The 19,160-nt window shown below is 47.9% G+C and overlaps 1 protein-coding gene across 4 annotated transcripts; it reads left to right on the top strand.

Moving 5' to 3' along the window:
• Positions 1-2,231: 2,231 nt before the first annotated feature.
• On the top strand, positions 2,232-16,177 carry cttn (cortactin). 4 transcript variants are annotated; one of them, XM_072379839.1, is made up of 16 exons: positions 2,232-2,382; positions 4,978-5,086; positions 5,173-5,246; positions 5,329-5,458; positions 6,128-6,238; positions 6,587-6,641; positions 8,017-8,127; positions 8,390-8,500; positions 9,398-9,508; positions 12,690-12,745; positions 12,819-12,888; positions 12,977-13,208; positions 13,245-13,293; positions 13,601-13,715; positions 14,068-14,136; positions 14,933-16,177. In XM_072379839.1, the coding sequence occupies exons 2-16, from the start codon at positions 5,003-5,005 to the stop codon at positions 15,067-15,069; spliced, it is 1,515 nt and encodes a 504-aa protein (XP_072235940.1). In that variant the 5' UTR covers positions 2,232-2,382; positions 4,978-5,002; the 3' UTR covers positions 15,070-16,177. The 4 variants fall into 4 exon arrangements, with proteins under 4 accessions (XP_072235940.1, XP_072235942.1, XP_072235939.1 ...); XM_072379841.1 differs by adding an exon at positions 10,433-10,543 and having other exon boundaries at positions 12,977-13,293; XM_072379838.1 differs by having other exon boundaries at positions 12,977-13,293.
• The last annotated feature ends 2,983 nt before the right edge of the window (positions 16,178-19,160 follow it).

The raw sequence follows: 19,160 nt of genomic DNA, 5'->3' as shown, positions 1-19,160 counted from the left end.
TTGTGTTTATTTCCCTGCCTGCTGGAGGGTGAAAGTTTGGCCCAGTTCGAAAAAACAGAAGCTTTTAGATGTAAAAATCAACAATTCTGCTTATTTCCTGTAAGTGAGACTAAGTGGCTTTCCAACATTCACTCGACCCTCTTTGTGACCCGTGCACGGACCTGTGCATGAATCCAGTTTCACTGCAGCTTCCTCCCAGCAAGGGAAGCATCAGAGCCTTTGCTTTTTTTAATCAGATGCCGTCTAAATACATTAAAACAGCCATGGATGAGTCTATTTTACCATCAAATCTGTATTTTTGTGGAGACGTTTCAAGCAAAACTGTAATAATAGTGAAAATAAAAATATTTAATGTCTTTTAGACATTTTATTGTTTCAGTTCACACTTAAAACCTACCAAAAGTGTCACCATTTTTTTTAAAGGGGGTTTTGCTCATTTATCACCTGTTTTAAAGAGAATTTTATTCCTGATGTTATTCCATTTGGACTCAAAAAACTTTTTTTTGTAGATTTAAAATAAGGCAAAGAAAACCCTCTTTGAAAAGTGAAACTTTAATTAAATGATATCTCTGGTTAAGACGAAGGCCTTCCTGCCTCTCTGATGATAAAGCAGTTCAGATTAGCGTCTCAAATTCCTAAAACAGTCTTTTTTTCTATATTTTGTCAGAAAACAGACACTTAATTGGATTTTGAGAGAAGTTTGAGGTCATATTTCTTTATTTTAAGATGCTACTGTAAGTCAGAACTTTGATTATACTTGGTCAGTCATTTTAAAGCCAATATTTCAGATACTAAATCAGAATTGTCTGGTACAACGTCAGAATTTTTAATTCAGAAGATATTTAGAGAAATAGAAGAAATTTAAGGTGTAAAGTCAACAAAACTGAAATTTGAGATCCTGACATGCCAAAATGAATTATTCTCCAAATTTTGAAAGTGAGAACTTCAGATCCTGTATCCAAATTTGGTCCAGTCAAATGTTTTAATTCTGAGATCCTTTGTTAGAATGTTTTGAAACTGAGTCAGAATTCTGAAATATGTAAATGTAAATTTACTTTATTTATACAGCCCTTTACAACAAGCCATTTCGGTGTCCCAAAGTGCTTTACGGCAGATCTTAAATAAAGAAAAGAATAAGTAAAAAAATGATAAAAGAACACTAAAAGCAATAAAATACAACAAAATCGAATAAGTGTATGGATGGATCTGTATAGATATGGGGCTGCTGCGGGGGAAGAGCGGTCATCTGCCCGGTGAAGAGCGGTCATCTGCCCGGGGAAGAGCGGTCATCTGCCCGGGGAAGAGCGGTCATCTTGCCCGGTAAAGAACGGTCATCTGCCCGGGGAAGAGCGGTCATCTGCCCGGGGAAGAGCGGTCATCTGCCGGGGCAGAAGCGGTAATCTGCCCGGGGAAGAGCGGTCATCTGCCGGGGCAGAAGCGGTAATCTGCCCGGGGAAGAGCGGTCATCTGCCGGGGTAGGAGCGGTCATCTGCCCGGGGAAGAGTGGTCATCTGCCGGGGTAGGAGCGGTCATCTGCCCGGGGAAGAGTGGTCATCTGCCGGGGTAGGAGCGGTCATCTGCCCGGGGAAGAGCGATCATCTGCCGGGGTAGGAGCGGTCATCTGCCGGGGTAGGAGCGGTCATCTGCCCGATAAAGAGCGGTCATCTACCCGGGGAAGAGCTGTCATCTGCCGGGGGAAGAGCGGTCATCTGCTCGGTAAAGAGCGGTCATCTGTCCGGGGAAGAGCGGTCATCTGCCGGGGTAGGAGCTGTCATCTGCCCGGTAAAGAGCTGTCATCTGCCCGGTAAAGAGCGGTCATCTGTCCGGGGAAGAGCTGTCATCTGCCCGGTAAAGAGCGGTCATCTGCCAGCCGAAATGTCGGTGGTTCGGCTTCCCCTGACAACATGTTTTAGTGTCCTTAGGCAAGACGCTGAACCTTTAAGAATAGTTCAGCCGTGTGAATTTATTGATAAAGGGAAAAACGCAGTCCATTTACCTTTTGAATATTAAGTCAGTGTTTGGTGATACTTGGTCTGAAGTTTGAGACATTAAATCATAACTTATTTACAGCCAATATTTAGTCAGATGATTGTTTCCCCTCCGCCACAGTGAAGAATCCCATAAATAAACATAAATGTGTTGATTAAACACCTTTTTTATGTAACCTTCTGGATTCTCACCTCAACAGATAAGCGTCGTAAACCTGCGCCCCGCCCACATGTGACGTCACGGCTGGGAATATTGGGAGAGCCGGAAGAGCCGCGGAGAGACAAACTGCAGATTCCAGTGGAGGGTCTCCATCAAAAGGCTGCTCTAACCAGATCACGTCCACCGGGACAGCTTTTACGGTTCGGCTGGTCGAAGGTACCTTTGTGACAGACGGTGAGTGTCCAGCGCGTTCGCGGAGGACGTTAAAAATGTCCAACGGCCAGGCGCGAGCGCTGGCAGTTAATCATTCCAGAAGGCACGTTAGCTTTAGCCTGTTAGCTAGCTGGCTGGAAACTGGAACAGGAAATACCACAGCCAGGCTGGCACCCACAGCCATCCCTGTTTCCATCTAAACCCATTAATTTGTGTGTTTTTAATCTATCACGGTCACTTCACATCGACCCTGGAGGAGTGGAGACCACCTCTAACCAGGTGTTCTTCTAATTTCCATTTGTTTGATGAGGAAACCTGGAATTAGACACGACACGCAGACATTTGTGAGTTAGCCTGCAGTGTGAACACACAACTGACTTATATGCAGATTTAAACCCTATGTGCACGTTTGAAGACGGTTGTGCTGACACATGGCCTGGCCTACTTTAACTGAAGCAAACCGATATTAACTCAAGGCAAGGTCGGCGTTTAACGAGACGGAAATGAGCGTTGACAAATCTGATAACTCCACTGTGCCAGCTGCTCGCAGTCAACTACATTTGAGATAAAGCTCAGGGTCACAGGCTCAGTTTCCTCCTCGTGCTGGGAGAAAAAGAGCAGAAATCTGGGGGTGTTAGATGTGTCCAGCTGGGTGTGGTTGTGTTGTGGGACAGTCAGAGCTGGGACATGCCAGGTTGCTGCTTCCTGGTCTGAAGACGGTTCCTCCTGAGGTGAATGGATGGAGCCACGTCTCTTTCAGCCTCTGATTGAATACAGATGTGGATTTCCAAAAAGATGCTGAGTGAGGCACTGGTGCCGAAAGCCTTTGTTCCAACGAGACCCCAGCCACAAGATGAAAACCTTGATTCAAGACGTGTTGGAGTGATTTATCTTCAAACCTCTGACAAACTAATAGTTTTTACTGTGTCATCTGACAAAATAGTTAAATTCTGTTGATTTGCAGGTAAGGCAAAAATCATCTCACTTTTTAGAGGCCTGGAACAGTCAAAGATGTTGTGTTTGAGCAGGAAAATGACCTAAGAAAAGGAATAAAACAATCCCAGCTGGTAGGGGTAACATATGAGATTAATAACTTAAACAGAAGAAAAGACGCTGGATAAATCGGTGACCTTTGACCTCTCGACTCATCGAACCAGCTCAGCTTATCTGTTTGATGTTGACATACTTTGTCCCAGTTAATAGACGGTGCTGCAAAGGAAAAGGCCCTCATTAGCAGGTATTCGTCTCTATTCTTTTATTTAACCCATCCAGCTGAACATATAAGTGTCATTTTGAGAGTTTCTTTATGAGTAATTTAGCTCGTTCAATGTAGAAATGAATAAACAAGATTTTAGTTTGATAAGAAAAGGCTTATAATTGTCATATATTACAGCCAGCATTTCTAATTTCTCACGGTACCTCATTTAAAACATTAGTTGCAGATAACTAAAACATTTCTAAGTAGATACGAGACAATCCTTCTTCCTCTTTTTTGAGTTTTATGGCAGAATGTTGGCGAACGGCGTAATTGCACAGCTTAATTGTTGTGATAAAATCACCAGTGAAGGACGGTGCTGTTCTGTGTAGGCTGCAGACCATGAGAATCGCACAATTTCCACATTTCTTTCCATTAAACTTGTTAGAAAATGTTTTCTTTCACTTAATTTCAGTTTTATTTATAAAGCGCCAATTCAAAACAAATGTGATCTCAAGGCACTTCAAATATACAGTCCGGTTCAAGCTAATTAGAGTCCAGTTCAACCACGTAATCCAATCCAATTCATACATAAAGAGCCAATTAAAGAAGAGTTAAATGAAGGAAAGCAACAGATTGCACCCAAACTTCTCTCTGATCCAATCTCCCGTCCTGAGCTGCACGAGGCGACTGTGGAGAGAAAAAACTCCTTTTAACAGGAAGAAACCTCCATCAGATTGCACTGAAAGAATAATCAGACCCACACCAACTGCTTTGGTTAATCTAGCAGGAACTTTAGAGCTCAGGGGAGATACCGACTGCTTCTGCTCTGTTTTTCATTGTTTCAAACCAAATAACTGAGCTCTGTGCTGCTAAAGGGAAACTAGAATAAATCTAAGAACTTTGATTTTCCTTCAGAGTTTTGTCTGTTCATGTCGCTGCAGCTAGACTCGAGCATTTATTCTCGAACTGTGCTCTAACAGGACAACTTCTCAGCCTTTATGGATCGAGCCACTGTGGGGAAAGGTCAGTCCTACTTATCAGAGCAGTGACTTCTGATTAATATGATGATAATCGGTCTTTTGTGACCTCCTGTGAGTTTTCTATCGACTTCAGATTCTGATGCAGCACATTCACACTTTTACATTTTAAGTCTGGTGCAACATCAACGTTTTTATGATGATAAAACCACCATTTATATGCATTTATATGTAAATGTGATGGTTCAGAATAAGGTGAAGAGACTCTTGAGCATTTCCAGATGGTTAAATCTGGTTCTCATTGGATAAAGTCTGGAGGTCTAAAGGTAAATATTTTCTCTGAGTGGTTCGTCTAACTGTGGCTGAAAAGGCATCTTTTATTCTGAAATGTGCTGCTGAGCTGGTGTTCTGTCGCTCTAAAGCAGCGTTTGTGTGTTTCAGTGCTCGTGGGATCGGCTCATTAAAGATGTGGAAGGCAGCAGCAGGACAGAATGTGCAGGTGGCTTTAGATGCTGAAGGAGACGACTGGGAGACCGACCCTGACTTTGAGGTACCTGTGCTTTCACCACCTGCTCCATCCTTCATCTTCCTCCTCACTGCTTGTCTTTGTCATAACTTTACGAAACACGTTTTTAGAACGATGTGTCGGAGAAGGAGCAGCGTTGGGGGGCCAAAACGGTGGCTGGCTCAGGACATCAGGAGCACATAGAGTGAGGGGCCGGACAGCTTTTCTCATGCATGGCATGCAGGGGGGGGGTTCAGAGCGGCTAACTGTGTTCCTCTGTGCTGCAGTATTCACCGGCTGCGTGAGACGGTGTCCACGGAGCACACCAGCCTGAAGCAGAAAGAGCTGGAGGACATGCCCAAGGCCTCGCATGGATACGGAGGAAAGTTCGGAGTGCAGCAGGACCGCATGGACAAGGTGAGAGAGAAGCTCCTGGTTGTTAGGAAGTGCTGAAGAAACGGAGGAAACCTCAAAGGTGGACCCTGAAAAAGGCCTTAAAGCTGAGGCGTGTCCACCAGCTCATACCTGCTCAGTGTGGGCACCTTTGCTGACTCTGGATCAGGGATGTTTGCAGTAACATCATCACAGCTGAGTTGCACCAAAACAAACCACAGATCAATCCGTTCTGTGTCCTAACTGACCAAATATGCTCCATATATGCCTTTTTTACTGCTTTAAAAGCCCTTTGAGTCCCTGCTGCAGCTTTTCTGATGTGTGTGAGCGGGCCGAGTCAGTTTACACGCGATAATCCTTCCTGGCGAGCGGCTCTGTCCCGCCACACTTTCCCCTCTCACTGCAGTATGAATGTGATGACCGAGCTGTGTTTACACCAAACTGTGCGTCTGTGACGAGTCGCTGGCTCAGTCTGCAGCTCAACTCAAATGTTTTACTGAGTTTCTGTAAAGATATGAAACAAAATCCTTTCAAATTCCTTTATCTATGAAGTTCTTTTTGGTGCAGCAGCTGTTTCATACTGTGGTGAAAAGGTGGAGGCTGGGTGAGTCGCAGCAGGGTCGCTTCACCTGTTTGAGTGCTCAGGACGGCTCACACTGACTCTGACATGCTTCTGTGTCCCTTTGCCTTCAGTCTGCTGTGGGCCACGACTATCAGATGAAGCTGTCGAAGCACTGCTCCCAGACGGACACGTCCAAGGGCTTCGGGGGGAAGTTTGGAGTGCAGGCGGACCGAGTCGACCAGGTATTTCTTCTGGCTGTTTCCCACATGTGAAGTGATGGCCTTCCTTCAGCTGAACAGTCTGATCTCTCCTACTGAGCGGCCTGGTGTCGGTAAACACTTGAGTTTTGCGATGAATTCTGCAGAATAAGCGTTCTGTGTCTGTCTGAGGTTTTGAAAGTCTGAGTTTTCTGATTGTGATGAATGCACCAAGCACAGATCTCCAATCTGCTTACATTGTAAATGTGAAATAAATGAGGTTCCTCACTTGAACTTTAGCGTCAGTATGAGACCATTTAATATATGTTACACACAGAAAAGGGCAGAAGCCCTTTGGGCTGAATAATTCTGCTTCTTCCTCTCTCGTTGCAGTCAGCCGTTGGGTTCGAGTATGCTGGAAAGACGGAGAAACACGCTTCTCAGAAAGGTGATGTCCTGACTTGTCTTTTTCTCAGCCTGCTGAAACCCATCATCAGAGTTCTTCACATACTTTCCAGAAACGAGCAGCTCTGTCCAGACCAGGGCGCTAAATCCAACGATGCGTTCTGAATTCAGCAGGAATCTTCAGCCTTCTTATGTTCATGCATTTAGCAGCTTTTATCCAAAGCAACTTACAGGTAGGCAGGTAGGGTAAGGAGGTCATGCCTAAGGACCCCTACTGGAGTCATGCAGGAGATTTGAAGTCAGAAAGATTCTCTCAAAATTAGGCTCAGAGTCGCTGGACACGATTAACACAAAACTTTTATTTCTTGCAGGAAAGAGACATATAGCTTCATCTTCATTTGTAAGTGGCTTCGGATAAAAGCGTCTGCTAAATACAGAAACATAAAGAAGTCAGCACAACCTGTCAGGAAGTACTGGGCTCAGTCAAAAACAACTTTGCTTGCTACACAGTGTTATGAGAACCAAAATACAGGAGGAGGACATTTCCCTCCTGTTTATTCTGTGAGAAAATGAGGACTAAACGCTGTAAAAACTCATCTCGTACTCATTTTAAATCTTTAACATTAAAATCTTCGCAGTGCTTAGGAGCGAGAAACCCATTTGCTGTAACCCATGTTCTTATTTCCGGGCCCCATTCCCGACCACTTAATCACTCACTCGGTGTCAAAGGTCACGCTCGAACAGATGATTCAGATGAATGGGGATGGATATTTGTGTGATTAATAAAAATAAGAATAAATCCAATTAATGAATAATAGATTAAAATCAGGAATAGTCTAATAATAATAATGTAATGCAGTTTATTCAGTCACCAGTTCTGCAGCTTCTGGCCAAGCATCAGTCCTGCTGGGTCTGGAACTGCTAAGGAGAGGTTACCAGCACTTCACTTCCATGAAAGAGGTCTTTACCACCTCTTATTCCCAAACTAATCCTCTTTTAGGACACTTCAGGATATAATTCAGACATATTTCTTCCAGTGGTTGGAGGCTGTTGCCTTCTGGCCGACGGGGGAGAATATTTTCATTTGGCTGCTGTTTGTTCCTGTTCTGAGGATCAGAATCTGTCAGGATCCTGCTGCTCAGACCTGCCACGTGTGGAAAAATGGGAAATGGCAACGACTTCTGGTGTAATACACAGGATGAGTTTATGTTGTGTTGCATACAGTTCCAACGCTGCTCATGATCTACAGAAGCAGAAAATGACCAGAATTCAGCTGCTCTCACAGTCCATGCTGGCTTCTCAGAGTTGGGTTTAAGCTGCTTTCCCATGATTCCCCACTGTTTCCACCATGTTACACCATCATCACCTCCTCAGAGGGTTGCGGAATGATTGTCTGACCTCTGACCTCTGACCCTCAGACTACACCACTGGCTTTGGGGGGCGATACGGAGTTCAGGCAGACCGTGTCGACAAGAGCGCGATGGGTTTTGATTACCAAGGCAAAACCGAGAAGCACGAGTCCCAGAAAGGTTGGTCTGCATTTCAGGCTGGTGCACGTGCACACACTGACGTGCACACACTGACCGGCTTCCTTCATTCATTCATTATGTTGTTACCTCCTCTTTCCTCAGCCTCTGCCTGCTTTTTCTACATTATTACAGAAAAAGACTGAACATAGTTTCTTTGAATCAAAGATTTTCAGCTCACAGCAAACTTCAGTCAGACTTCCTGTCTTTGTTTTTTCTACACCCCCATCCCTCCTTTCCCTGCGTCGTTTTGGGACGTCGTCAGATTACGCAAAGGGCTTCGGTGGCAAGTTTGGTGTCGAGACCGACAAGGTGGACAAGAGTGCCGTGGGCTTCGAGTACCAGGGCAAAACGGAGAGGCACGAGTCTCAGAAAGGTCAGTAGCTAACCTGCTGAACCGCAACGGTGAGCCTTAAATGTGTAAAGATGCAAATAAAGCTGGTGAAACCTGGCCCCAGAGGGAAAAACACAGAATTTCATCCTGGACCAACCGTTTCAGCCTCTTATGTGTCACTTACTGACTTTCTGGTCCGTAGGAAGCAGCCACCTGAGTGCTGAACACAAGCTGCTGTGATTTTTCAGCTCATGTTTACCTTCAGTTTGTAGTGATGAGTGAAACCTCAGCTGACGATGAGTGGATTTGTGTGTCCAGACTGAGTCACGCCTGCCCCGACTTGTCTGGACTCCAGGTGTCGGCACAGCAGAGCGTTTTACCTGCAGCGTCTTGTCTGACACACCTGAGCGGGCTTCACTTCCCGCCCGGCCAGCAGCTGATGCCGAAAACCTGGATAAGCATAAGAATTCTTTAGTGCACCAGGTTGTGATAACTGGGTCTCATGTTCTGATAACCAGGTCAGAAACGGCCTGACGGGTACAGATGTTTGTTTTAAACATGAAAAATGACGACTGTGAGCAGTATTAATGTGTTTTTCATGTTTTAAACCAACAGCTGTTTGGTAAAATAGTAAAAATTAATGACATTTGGAGGCATCCAAATGTACTCTACTGTAGACTTTTTGAATTATTAGAACTATTGTTCAGGGAAACCATAATAATAAGGTTTGCAAACTGATGGAAAGCTACTGAAGCCTCTTCTGTGGCAGCTTAGCTTGTGAATTTGAGGCTTTTCAGCCACTCAGATAAGGAGTTTGCCCTAAACAGCTACTGTATCTCACAGTAGGACTGATCCAATGTAAAAAATGACTGTTTTTTCCACCATTGTGGAAGCGGCTTTCAGAAATTCAGCTGTTTAATGCGTGGTGTTGCCCTGCAGACTATGTGAAGGGCTTCGGGGGCAAGTTTGGCGTGCAGACGGACAGACAGGACAAATCTGCGCTGGGATGGGATCATCAGGAGAAGCTCCAGCTCCACGAGTCCCAGAAAGGTACGGCTCTTTGTTTGGCTTCTTGTTGAGCTCCTTCCATCTGAAACGGGACAGTTTTTAATACTTCAGAGTGAGAAGACGTTTTCTAAATGTTACAGATGGATATTAGCTTAGATCCCTACAGCAGCAGAACCTCTCATTCTTTACAAGCTGCCTACGTTAAGTTTAGCAGCCGGTGTTTTTCCTCTGTAAAATCTCCTTTCTTCTCCCTCAGCTGTGATGTGGTTTATAAGAGTTTAACAACTTCCCCAGTCAACAGGCAGAAAGAGGAAGTGAAACAACAGCTGAGATTTATCTTTGCATGTCAAACGGGACAACATTAAAATCAGTTTTACAAGCTGTGCGTGCAGCTCAAGAGTCAAACTTTAGATGTTTTAAAAGGCTGTGCGCTCGCTTTTATCTGCGCTGTCACAACAGTAACGGCTGCAGGGTCGAGTCTTAAATCACTGTTCAAAGAGGGGTAACATGGGTAGCTGTTAATCCTGGAGGTGTTTCACCCCCATATGAAGCCAGGAGGCCGGTGTGAGACTCCTGCAGTGAGGCAGGCTTTGCTCAGATTAATTAAGATAATGCATCTTTACTTTTTGATGGTAGACATGGCGTCCAACTGCTCAGTCAGTTAACATCAGCTCGGGTTAGAGAGCAGCCAGAAATGGAAACTCGGTAAAATGTAACTTTCTGTGCCGACCTGACTGAACGTAAACAGGAAGTCGTTCTGCAGCTGCTGAAAGGCTGCTGGTCAAAGCTTAACCGGCAGCACTGAGCTCCTCAGAAAAGACCTTTTCACAGGGAGGAGGAGAAGAAGAATGCGCCTCCTCCATGTCTCTGTGTGCTTCACTGTCTGTCTTTCTCTGTATAAACTCTGTGTGTAAAGTTTGTGACGTGTCTGCCCATATATACGTGTGTGTGTGTGTTATGTTGCAGACTATAAGCGTGGGTTTGGAGGGCAGTATGGGGTAGAGGTGGAGAAGCAGGACCAGTGTGCCCTGGGCTATGAGCACAAGGAGAGCCTGGCCAAGCACGAATCCCAGAAAGGCACAGATTTCTCCCCTGATCCCCAGAAATATCCCCCCTCTCAGCTTCTTTGGCACCATCCTTTCAATAGCAGCTGTTTTCTATTACGAGACGAACATGCCTGTCCTGTGGATGCACCCGATTCCCTGCACGGTTGCTCAGCCTCCGCCTCTGCAGCACTAACCGATGCTCATCAACCATTTCCACATTTTAAATTACACGGCAGGTGTTCGTCTGTCGTCGGGGGATCCCAAAACCAACAAAGCCAGCATGTTTCTCACTGTTCCTCTTCCTGTTCGGCACTCGCTTCCCTCTCTGACGTTTCCTGTGATTTTAGACAAAGTCCCAGTTGTCTGACAAAGAGGAATACGAGGCTCTGCTGTTCGGTCGCAGAGTGGCTGGTTTTGGTTGTTTTTATGGTGCGTTTTCAGTGACTCGCATTGGAAATATGAGAAGTTGTTTTTTACTCCTCGTGATGTTTAGTCCTGCAGATACTATTTTTTTTTAACAATTTTTAAAGGGATAAATGATCAGAAAAATATACAAATATCAAGTTATTTTCCGGTTAAAGTTCTTAAAACCTTTAGTTTTCTTTCTTTTGTGAATTACACTTGACTGTTAAGCGGTTAGTTGAACAGTTTCCTGGATTGTGTCCCGTCTGTGCTGCTCAGGTGTGGCAGCTTTATCTCGTCACATGACTGAAGCGCTGTGCACCCCCCCCCCCCCCCCCTGCTCCAACCCCCTTCATTCTGAGCCACGTCATGTCAGTTTTAGAGTTTCTCATCCCACTGTACCAGCTGACAGAAGTTGTTCTGTAAAAAGTCCTCGTCTTCTTAAAGGGGAACTCCAGCATCTTTAAACCTTATTTCTGGCAGGAAATACGTTCATCTCCTCACCGAGAACAGTTTAGTGAAAGTCGGCGTCCTTCAGAAGATATTTAGATAACTGGAGATCCATATAACGGAGTGAACGGGGCTTAGAGGATGCAGCCTCTAAATAAGGCATTATCTGTCTTTATTTCACCAATACTTTAAGAAGAATGAATGAATGAACGTGTGCTATAGCTCTGTTAGCTCATAGCTGCTGTTATGTGGCTACTTGCAGCTATAGGAGAGCTAACGGAGGGATTTCTACACAGGCACTCTACTGGGACCACTTCATCCACACGCCCCCCTGCAGCACAGTTTATTCACTCCGTGCTCTGTGACAGTCGGCTAACTTCACACAGAGTTTGCTGCTGATAGTTTTGTGCAACATGGCAGGATATTTATCAAATTTTGAGTAAGATGGACGTTCTTACCGGAGTGAATAAACTGTGCTGCAGGGGGGCGTGTGGATGAAGTGGTCCCAGTAGAGTGCCTGTGTAGAAATCCCTCCGTTAGCTCTCCTATAGCTGCAAGTAGCCACATAACAGCAGCTATGAGCTAACAGAGCTATAGCACACGTTCATTCATTCATTCTTCTTAAAGTATTGGTGAAATAAAGACAGATAATGCCTTATTTAGAAGCTGCATCCTCTAAGCCCCGTTCACTCCGTTATATGGATCTCCAGTTATCTAAATATCTATATTTGAGCAGATGAACGCATTTCATGCCAGAAATAAGGTTTAAAAATACCGGAGTTCCCCTTTTAATGGAAGCTTTCTCCATGGAGGGTCTGGGTCACTTGGCTGTGCTGCTCCCTGGCTGCCTCCTCGCTGTTTCCTGCTCTGTCATGACGCCGTTTGCCGTCCGTTCACGTGCACAGTGCATGAGCTTGTGCGGTCGCAGAGCGTTTGACGGAGGCCTCCTGCACACAGCTGATCTCCAGTGTGGAGCTGAAGCTCTGATGGCCGTTTGACCTCCTGTCTGGCTTCAGTTGAGCACCTGTGATCAGTCGTGCTGTCAGGGTCATGGGTTCGGCCTGAGCCAGCATTCAGTTTCTTTTGTTTCTGCTCTGTTCAGGTTTGCATGAGCTCATCAGCCTTTCATTCGATTCCAGAAGCTCTTCTTTCATCAGTTACTGCAAACTCCTCCACGACAGTCTGCTTCATCTGAACTCCCAGACCAGATTCTGAACCTTGTTGACCTCAGTTTTGATCGGGAGAAGAAGTTCTGATGAAGCTGACTGCAGTGGAGGCTTTAACCTTCAGAGAATGATGTTTCCTTATCTGCTGTTCGTTTCCAGATTATTCCAAAGGCTTTGGAGGGAAATTTGGTGTCCAGAATGATCGGATGGACAAGGTAACGAGTGTGTTTGTGTTTTGTGTTGTTTGTGGAGGACTCTGTCTCATCTCTTCACCTGTTTGTTGAACAGAGCGCCGGCACGTTTGACGATGTGGCGAAGCCGACCTCCTCTTACCAGAAAACCAAACCTGTGGAGGCTGGTGAGCAGTCGTCATCATCATCATCAGCAGCAGCAGCTGTTGCATGTGAGCTCACCATCACTTTGTTTCTCTCCCCTTCACCGATCAGCTGGCAGCAGCACAGGAAGCATCAAAGCTCGCTTTGAGAACATCGCCAAGCAGAAGGAGGAGGAGGACAGAAAGAGAGCCGAGGAGGAGCGAGCGCGTCGCCAGGCCAAGGAGAAGCAGGAGCAGGAGGAGGCTCGCCTCAAAATGGAGGCCACCAAGGCCCCGTCTCCTGTCCCCGCTGCGAGCCCCAGTCCCGCCCCGTCTCCTGTCCCCGCTGCGAGCCCCGGTCCTGCCTCCAGCCCCGGTCCTGCCTCCAGCCCCGGTCCCACCCCGAGCCCCACTCCTCCGGTTCAGCCAGCTGCAGCTTCAGCGTACCAGGTGGGTTCTGCTGGGCTGGAGCCATACTGGGGTCAAAATGTCCCGATGTGCAGAGACTTTAACACACAGATGCAGCCTGAGGGCAGCTTGTGAATTTAATTTGATGAACATACTGACAGTATAATCGGATTAATGATGGTCAAAGCTGCCTTGTTATTCATGCTTTTATTAGTCGGTTGTCTTTCAGCATCATTGGATCTTATTTCAGCAAATACAACCTGCAGTACTCATGAAAAGCTCACGATGTTCATCATCCTGTTGATCCAGCAGATCCTCTTACCCTGTCTGCAAATGTTTCTGACCTTAGGATGTTTCCAGCGACGCTGCTGAGAACGGAGAGCAGCTGTATGAGGTGGAACCGCAGGATCTGTACTCGCAGCAGGAGGACTTGTACCAGAACCCAGAGGAGCCAACAGCAGCAGGTGGAGCTGCTTTTCATTCAGTCTATATGCTAGGATGAGGTTTAGATTCATCATCAAAGTAGGAAAAACTTCTCTTCTGTGCAGCAGTTGACCAAAGCAGCGCTGTTGGGGTGAATAAGTGATGAATTCACCGACTAGTGAAGTGGTTCATTCTCAGCCTGACAGACACAGCTGAGGGTTCACTGCTGAAGAAACGTTTTTCTTACATTTTTTTTTATTTATGTTTGAAGGAAAAAGTTCAGTTTGAAAACTCCACACCTGGAACTGAATGAAATAATCAAGCTGTTCTTTATTCGCCTGAGTTGATCTGTCGCCTTTGACCTTTACGAACCTTTACATTGGTCTCTTGCAGCCGAGCAGCAGTACGAGTACGGCGAGGACCTCGGGGTGACGGCCGTGGCTCTTTACGACTACCAAGCAGGTGAGACTGACGGCCGAGTGCCTTTTCCAGCGGGACAGACGGTAACGTCTCTGTCACACCAGCAGAAAATTCAACTGGGCCGAGCTGAGAGAATGAGCAGGACCCTGAAGTAAAGTCTTCCTGCTCCTCTGCTTCAGAAGCAGTAACACTTGAACCCATCCACAGCTGCTGCAGCACCCGTTCAGACCTGAAGACACTGATTAGTTGTTAAAAACACTTGAGTCAGGATCGTACAATCAAAGCTGAGGTCAAAGGTTAAGGGTTTAAAGCTCTTTGCTGAGAAATAAAGTTTTAGTGGGAAGTTTTTCAGAAAACACCTGAGTTCTGAATGGTCTCGGGTCTGAATGAAAGGACTTCACTTCAGCTAAGAGGCTAGATTATGGTGACATCATGAGAATCCATCCAATCGGGCCCGAAACGTTGGAATTGCACGCCATCTGCGGGTTCTGTGCAATTCTGATTGGTTCAAGTTTGCTTTTCTTAGACGGATGCTTCATCCAATCACCTGCTCAGTGGTTTTTTTTGGATGTGGCGGCTGTTTTCAAACCTCTGCAGCGTCGGTTCTGTGAAGCCAACCGTCCGGCGTCTCTGCTGAAACCTGCCGCTGTGACTCAGGTGGCACCTCAGGTGTTAGCCGGAGGGGTCGCACAGGGTCAGCCGCTTCGGTTTTAGCTGTTCTGATTCTTCTCATCTTTAATCTTCCTGATGAATGGCAGCACGGTGTCTCCCGGCAACGGAAGGGAAAACTCTCCTTACCGAGAGGCTGCACCTTTAAAGCTGCTACTCTCTGTTTCAGCCGGCGACGACGAGATCTCCTTCGACCCTGATGACATCATCACCAACATCGAGATGATCGACGAGGGCTGGTGGCGCGGCGTGTGCAGGGGCTCCTACGGCCTTTTCCCAGCCAATTACGTGGAGGTTCGGCAATAAGGACGCTTCGCCATGGCGACCCGCCTCCTCGTCTTTGTGCAGAGGGAGGAGACAGATCCCTTTTCACACTTTGGTCTTTTCTCTCTTCACCTCATCTCAGCGCTCCGACACTGTGAGACGTCCTCAGGTCTCCCAATCGTCTTTAGTAACCCCCCCCCCCCCCCCCCCCCCCTCCTCTAACCTTTTCAGATCAGCTGGTTCCTCTCCGAGCTGCTGTCTTAGAATGACTCGTTTCATTAAAACTGCACAGTGCAACAAGGCCCTAAAACCTGAGCTGATCTCACGCCACGGCCACAAATTGCACTTTGCGGTTTTAATCTTTTAACGAAGTGGCTTCACGAGGTGTTGATCGGGTTTTACTTTGCTTTCCTCCACATTTGAAAAGTATTTCAGTCTCACCAAAGACCAGAGCAATGACAGAGAAGGCAGGAGCGCTTTAAAGCGGGTTATCGGGGGTCGTGACGGCACCTCAAAGCCTTCAGGTGTGTCGCACCTTCCCTCCTGATGGAAGCTGCGTGTCCAGCGCTTCACTTCCTGCGAATCTGTTCTGCTTTTTTTAAAAATAAATGATTAGTAATGTTTCCCCTTCACTGGTGTTTAAATCATGGGGCCAGAATTTTAAAGTTTATCTGTCTTCATATTCTGCAGCGATTTATCGATACCAGACTTGGGATCTTGTACAGAGAGATGATTTATGATGCTCGAGGGAAAAGAAATCATTGAAAGCTTAATTCAGTTCCTGTCTCTCCTTTGGCTGTGGACGAGGCTCGGTTTGTGCGTTCCCACTCGGGCTCGCTGTCACTCACTGTTGAACGGTGCGCGCCGACCTCAGCGTGACCTTTGAGGCGCAGTCGGCTGCAGTTAAGGGAAGAGCCTTCGGTAAAGTCTCCAAACACTAATTATTCCTACCAGACGGCGGCTCCACAGACCGCAGCAGAGTAGCTTAAAGTGTGCGTGAGGACCTTCATTTATTCATCTTTGGGGTTTTATAATAAAAAGTGACCTTTTCAAATGTATTATTTTTATCTGTTCTGCTGTTTGCTTGAGTTACATCATTTCCTGCTTGTTTTTTATTTTTAGTTTCAATAAATAAAGTATGAGTAATAAACCTGTTTCTGTGCATTATTTAATCGCCTCGGAGCAGACATTTGTCCACTAAAAGAGACGATAACCACCTCCAGGCACCTCCAGGCACCTCATGCACCCACCTCTAGGCACCCACCTCCCGGCACCTCATGCACCCACCTCCAGGCACCTCGTTACCCACCTCCAGGCACCTCGTTACCCACCTCGTTACCCACCTCCAGGCACCTCGTTACCCACCTCCAGGCACCTCGTTACCCACCTCGTTACCCACCTCTAGGCACCCACCTCCAGGCACCTCGTGCACCCACCTCCAGGCACCTCATGCACCCACCTCTATGCACCCACCTCCAGGCACCGCTAGGCACCCACCTCCAGGCACCGCTAGGCACCCACCTCCAGGCACCTCGTGCACCCACCTCCAGGCACCTCTAGGCACCCACCTCCAGGCACCTCTAGGCACCCACCTCGTGCACCCACCTCCAGGCACCTCCGGGCACCTCTAGGCACCCACCTCCAGGCACCTCTAGGCACCCACCTCGTGCACCCACCTCCAGGCACCTCGTTACCCACCTCCAGGCACCCACCTCCAGGCACCTCGTGCACCCACCTCCCGGCACCTCGTGCACCCACCTCCAGGCACCTCGTTACCCACCTCTAGGCACCCACCTCGTTACCCACCTCCAGGCACCTCATGCACCCACCTCTAGGCACCCACCTCCAGGCACCTCGTGCACCCACCTCTAGGCACCCACCTCCAGGCACCCACCTCCCGGCACCTCATGCACCCACCTCCAGGCACCTCGTTACCCACCTCCAGGCACCCACCTCGTTACCCACCTCCAGGCACCTCATGCACCCACCTCTAGGCACCCACCTCCAGGCACCTCGTGCACCCACCTCTATGCACCCACCTCCAGGCACCGCTAGGCACCCACCTCCAGGCACCTCGTGCACCCACCTCCAGGCACCTCGTGCACCCACCTCCAGGCACCTCGTGCACCCACCTCCAGGCACCTCATGCACCCACCTCTAGGCACCCACCTCCAGGCACCTCGTGCACCCACCTCCAGGCACCTCATGCACCCACCTCTATGCACCCACCTCCAGGCACCGCTAGGCACCCACCTCCAGGCACCTCGTGCACCCACCTCCAGGCACCTCGTGCACCCACCTCCAGGCACCTCTAGGCACCCACCTCCAGGCACCTCGTGCACCCACCTCCAGGCACCTCGTGCACCCACCTCTAGGCACCCACCTCCAGGCACCTCGTGCACCCACCTCCAGGCACCGCTAGGCACCCACCTCCAGGCACCCACCTCCAGGCACCTCGTGCACCCACCTCCAGGCACCTCGTGCACCCACCTCCAGGCACCGCTAGGCACCCACCTCCAGGCACCTCGTGCACCCACCTCCAGGCACCCACCTCCAGGCACCTCGTGCACCCACCTCCAGGCACCTCGTGCACCCACCTCCAGGCACCTCTAGGCACCCACCTCCAGGCACCTCGTGCACCCACCTCCAGGCACCTCGTGCACCCACCTCCAGGCACCGCTAGGCACCCACCTCCAGGCACCTCGTGCACCCACCTCTAGGCACCCACCTCCAGGCACCTCGTGCACCCACCTCCAGGCACCGCTAGGCACCCACCTCCAGGCACCTCTAGGCACCCACCTCCAGGCACCTCGTGCACCCACCTCCGGGCACCTCGTGCACCCACCTCTAGGCACCTCGTTACCCACCTCCAGGCACCTCGTGCACCCACCTCTAGGCACCTCGTGCACCCACCTCCAGGCACCTCGTGCACCCACCTCCAGGCACCGCTAGGCACCCACCTCCAGGCACCTCTAGGCACCCACCTCCGGGCACCTCGTGCACCCACCTCTAGGCACCTCGTGCACCCACCTCCAGGCACCTCGTGCACCCACCTCCAGGCACCTCGTGCACCCACCTCCAGGCACCCACCTCCAGGCACCTCGTGCACTACAAATCATTGATTTTTATTTTATTGAATTTTTCCTGATTTTAGGGGCAGATCCAAAATCCTAATTTCACGACACAGTTGGACTGTGTAAATGATGCCAGCACTGGAAATAATTGGACCTATAACACATCTGTAAATGCCAGATTCTGTAGAACTTTGCTGCTACTTGAACTGTGGGGCGATAACATCAAGAAAAGCTTAATTCTCTGAAGAAAGAAGCTGAGGTGTGAGCCTCAGTCGGCTGATCTGGACCGTTGTGCAGGTACTGGAACCAACACCCCGCTGTGGAGTTTCCAGGCCGTGCATCTACTCAGTCGTGCACGTAAGTCCCGCAGTTTGAATCCTATCGATAACTTGGACGAGTTTAATATCTTTAATATGCATTTGTGATTTTATGTCTCAGTGGTTTACTTCCTTAAAATGATCACACTTTCTCAAATGCCTTAGTTAGAACCTTTTATAGCAGGAAATAAAATCCACTGCAAATGTACAGGTTAGTCCTTTAGTGCCTGGACTGGAGTTGTTGAGATGAGTCTTCCCTTATTTCCCCCCCTGCTTTTGGTGTCTGAAATCGTTCTTCGTCTGATGATGACTTGACTGTTTGCTGTGAGAGTTCTGCATTTAGTTTGAAGCAGTCTGAGCATCTGGAGCATCTGTCCCGAGTCTGACGCTCACTCAGACGTTTTGTTCACGTTAAACAATCTTTTTTGCTGTTATAAAATCTGTTATTTTGGATTCTTGTTTGAACAAAGATTTGACTGAAGATGCCATCTTAAAGGGGAACTCCGGTATTTTTTTAACCTGGACCTTATTTCTGGCATGAAATACGTTCATCTACTCACCGAGAACAGTTTGGTGAAAGTCGGCGTCCTTCAGAAGATATTTAGATAACTGGAGATCCATATAACAGAGTGAACGGGGCTTAGAGGATGCAGCCTCTAAATAAGGCATTATCTGTCTTTATTTCACCAATACTTTAAGAAGAATGAATGAATGAACGTGTGCTATAAATGATTAAATCCAT

Source organism: Leuresthes tenuis, unplaced genomic scaffold (genome assembly GCF_036924035.1).
Source record: "Leuresthes tenuis unplaced genomic scaffold, fLeuTen1.0.hap1 SCAF_2, whole genome shotgun sequence".
Lineage (NCBI taxonomy): Eukaryota > Metazoa > Chordata > Actinopteri > Atheriniformes > Atherinopsidae > Leuresthes > Leuresthes tenuis.
The sequence above is the reverse complement of the archived record's forward strand: the minus strand, read 5'-3'. Positions and strand labels throughout refer to the sequence as shown.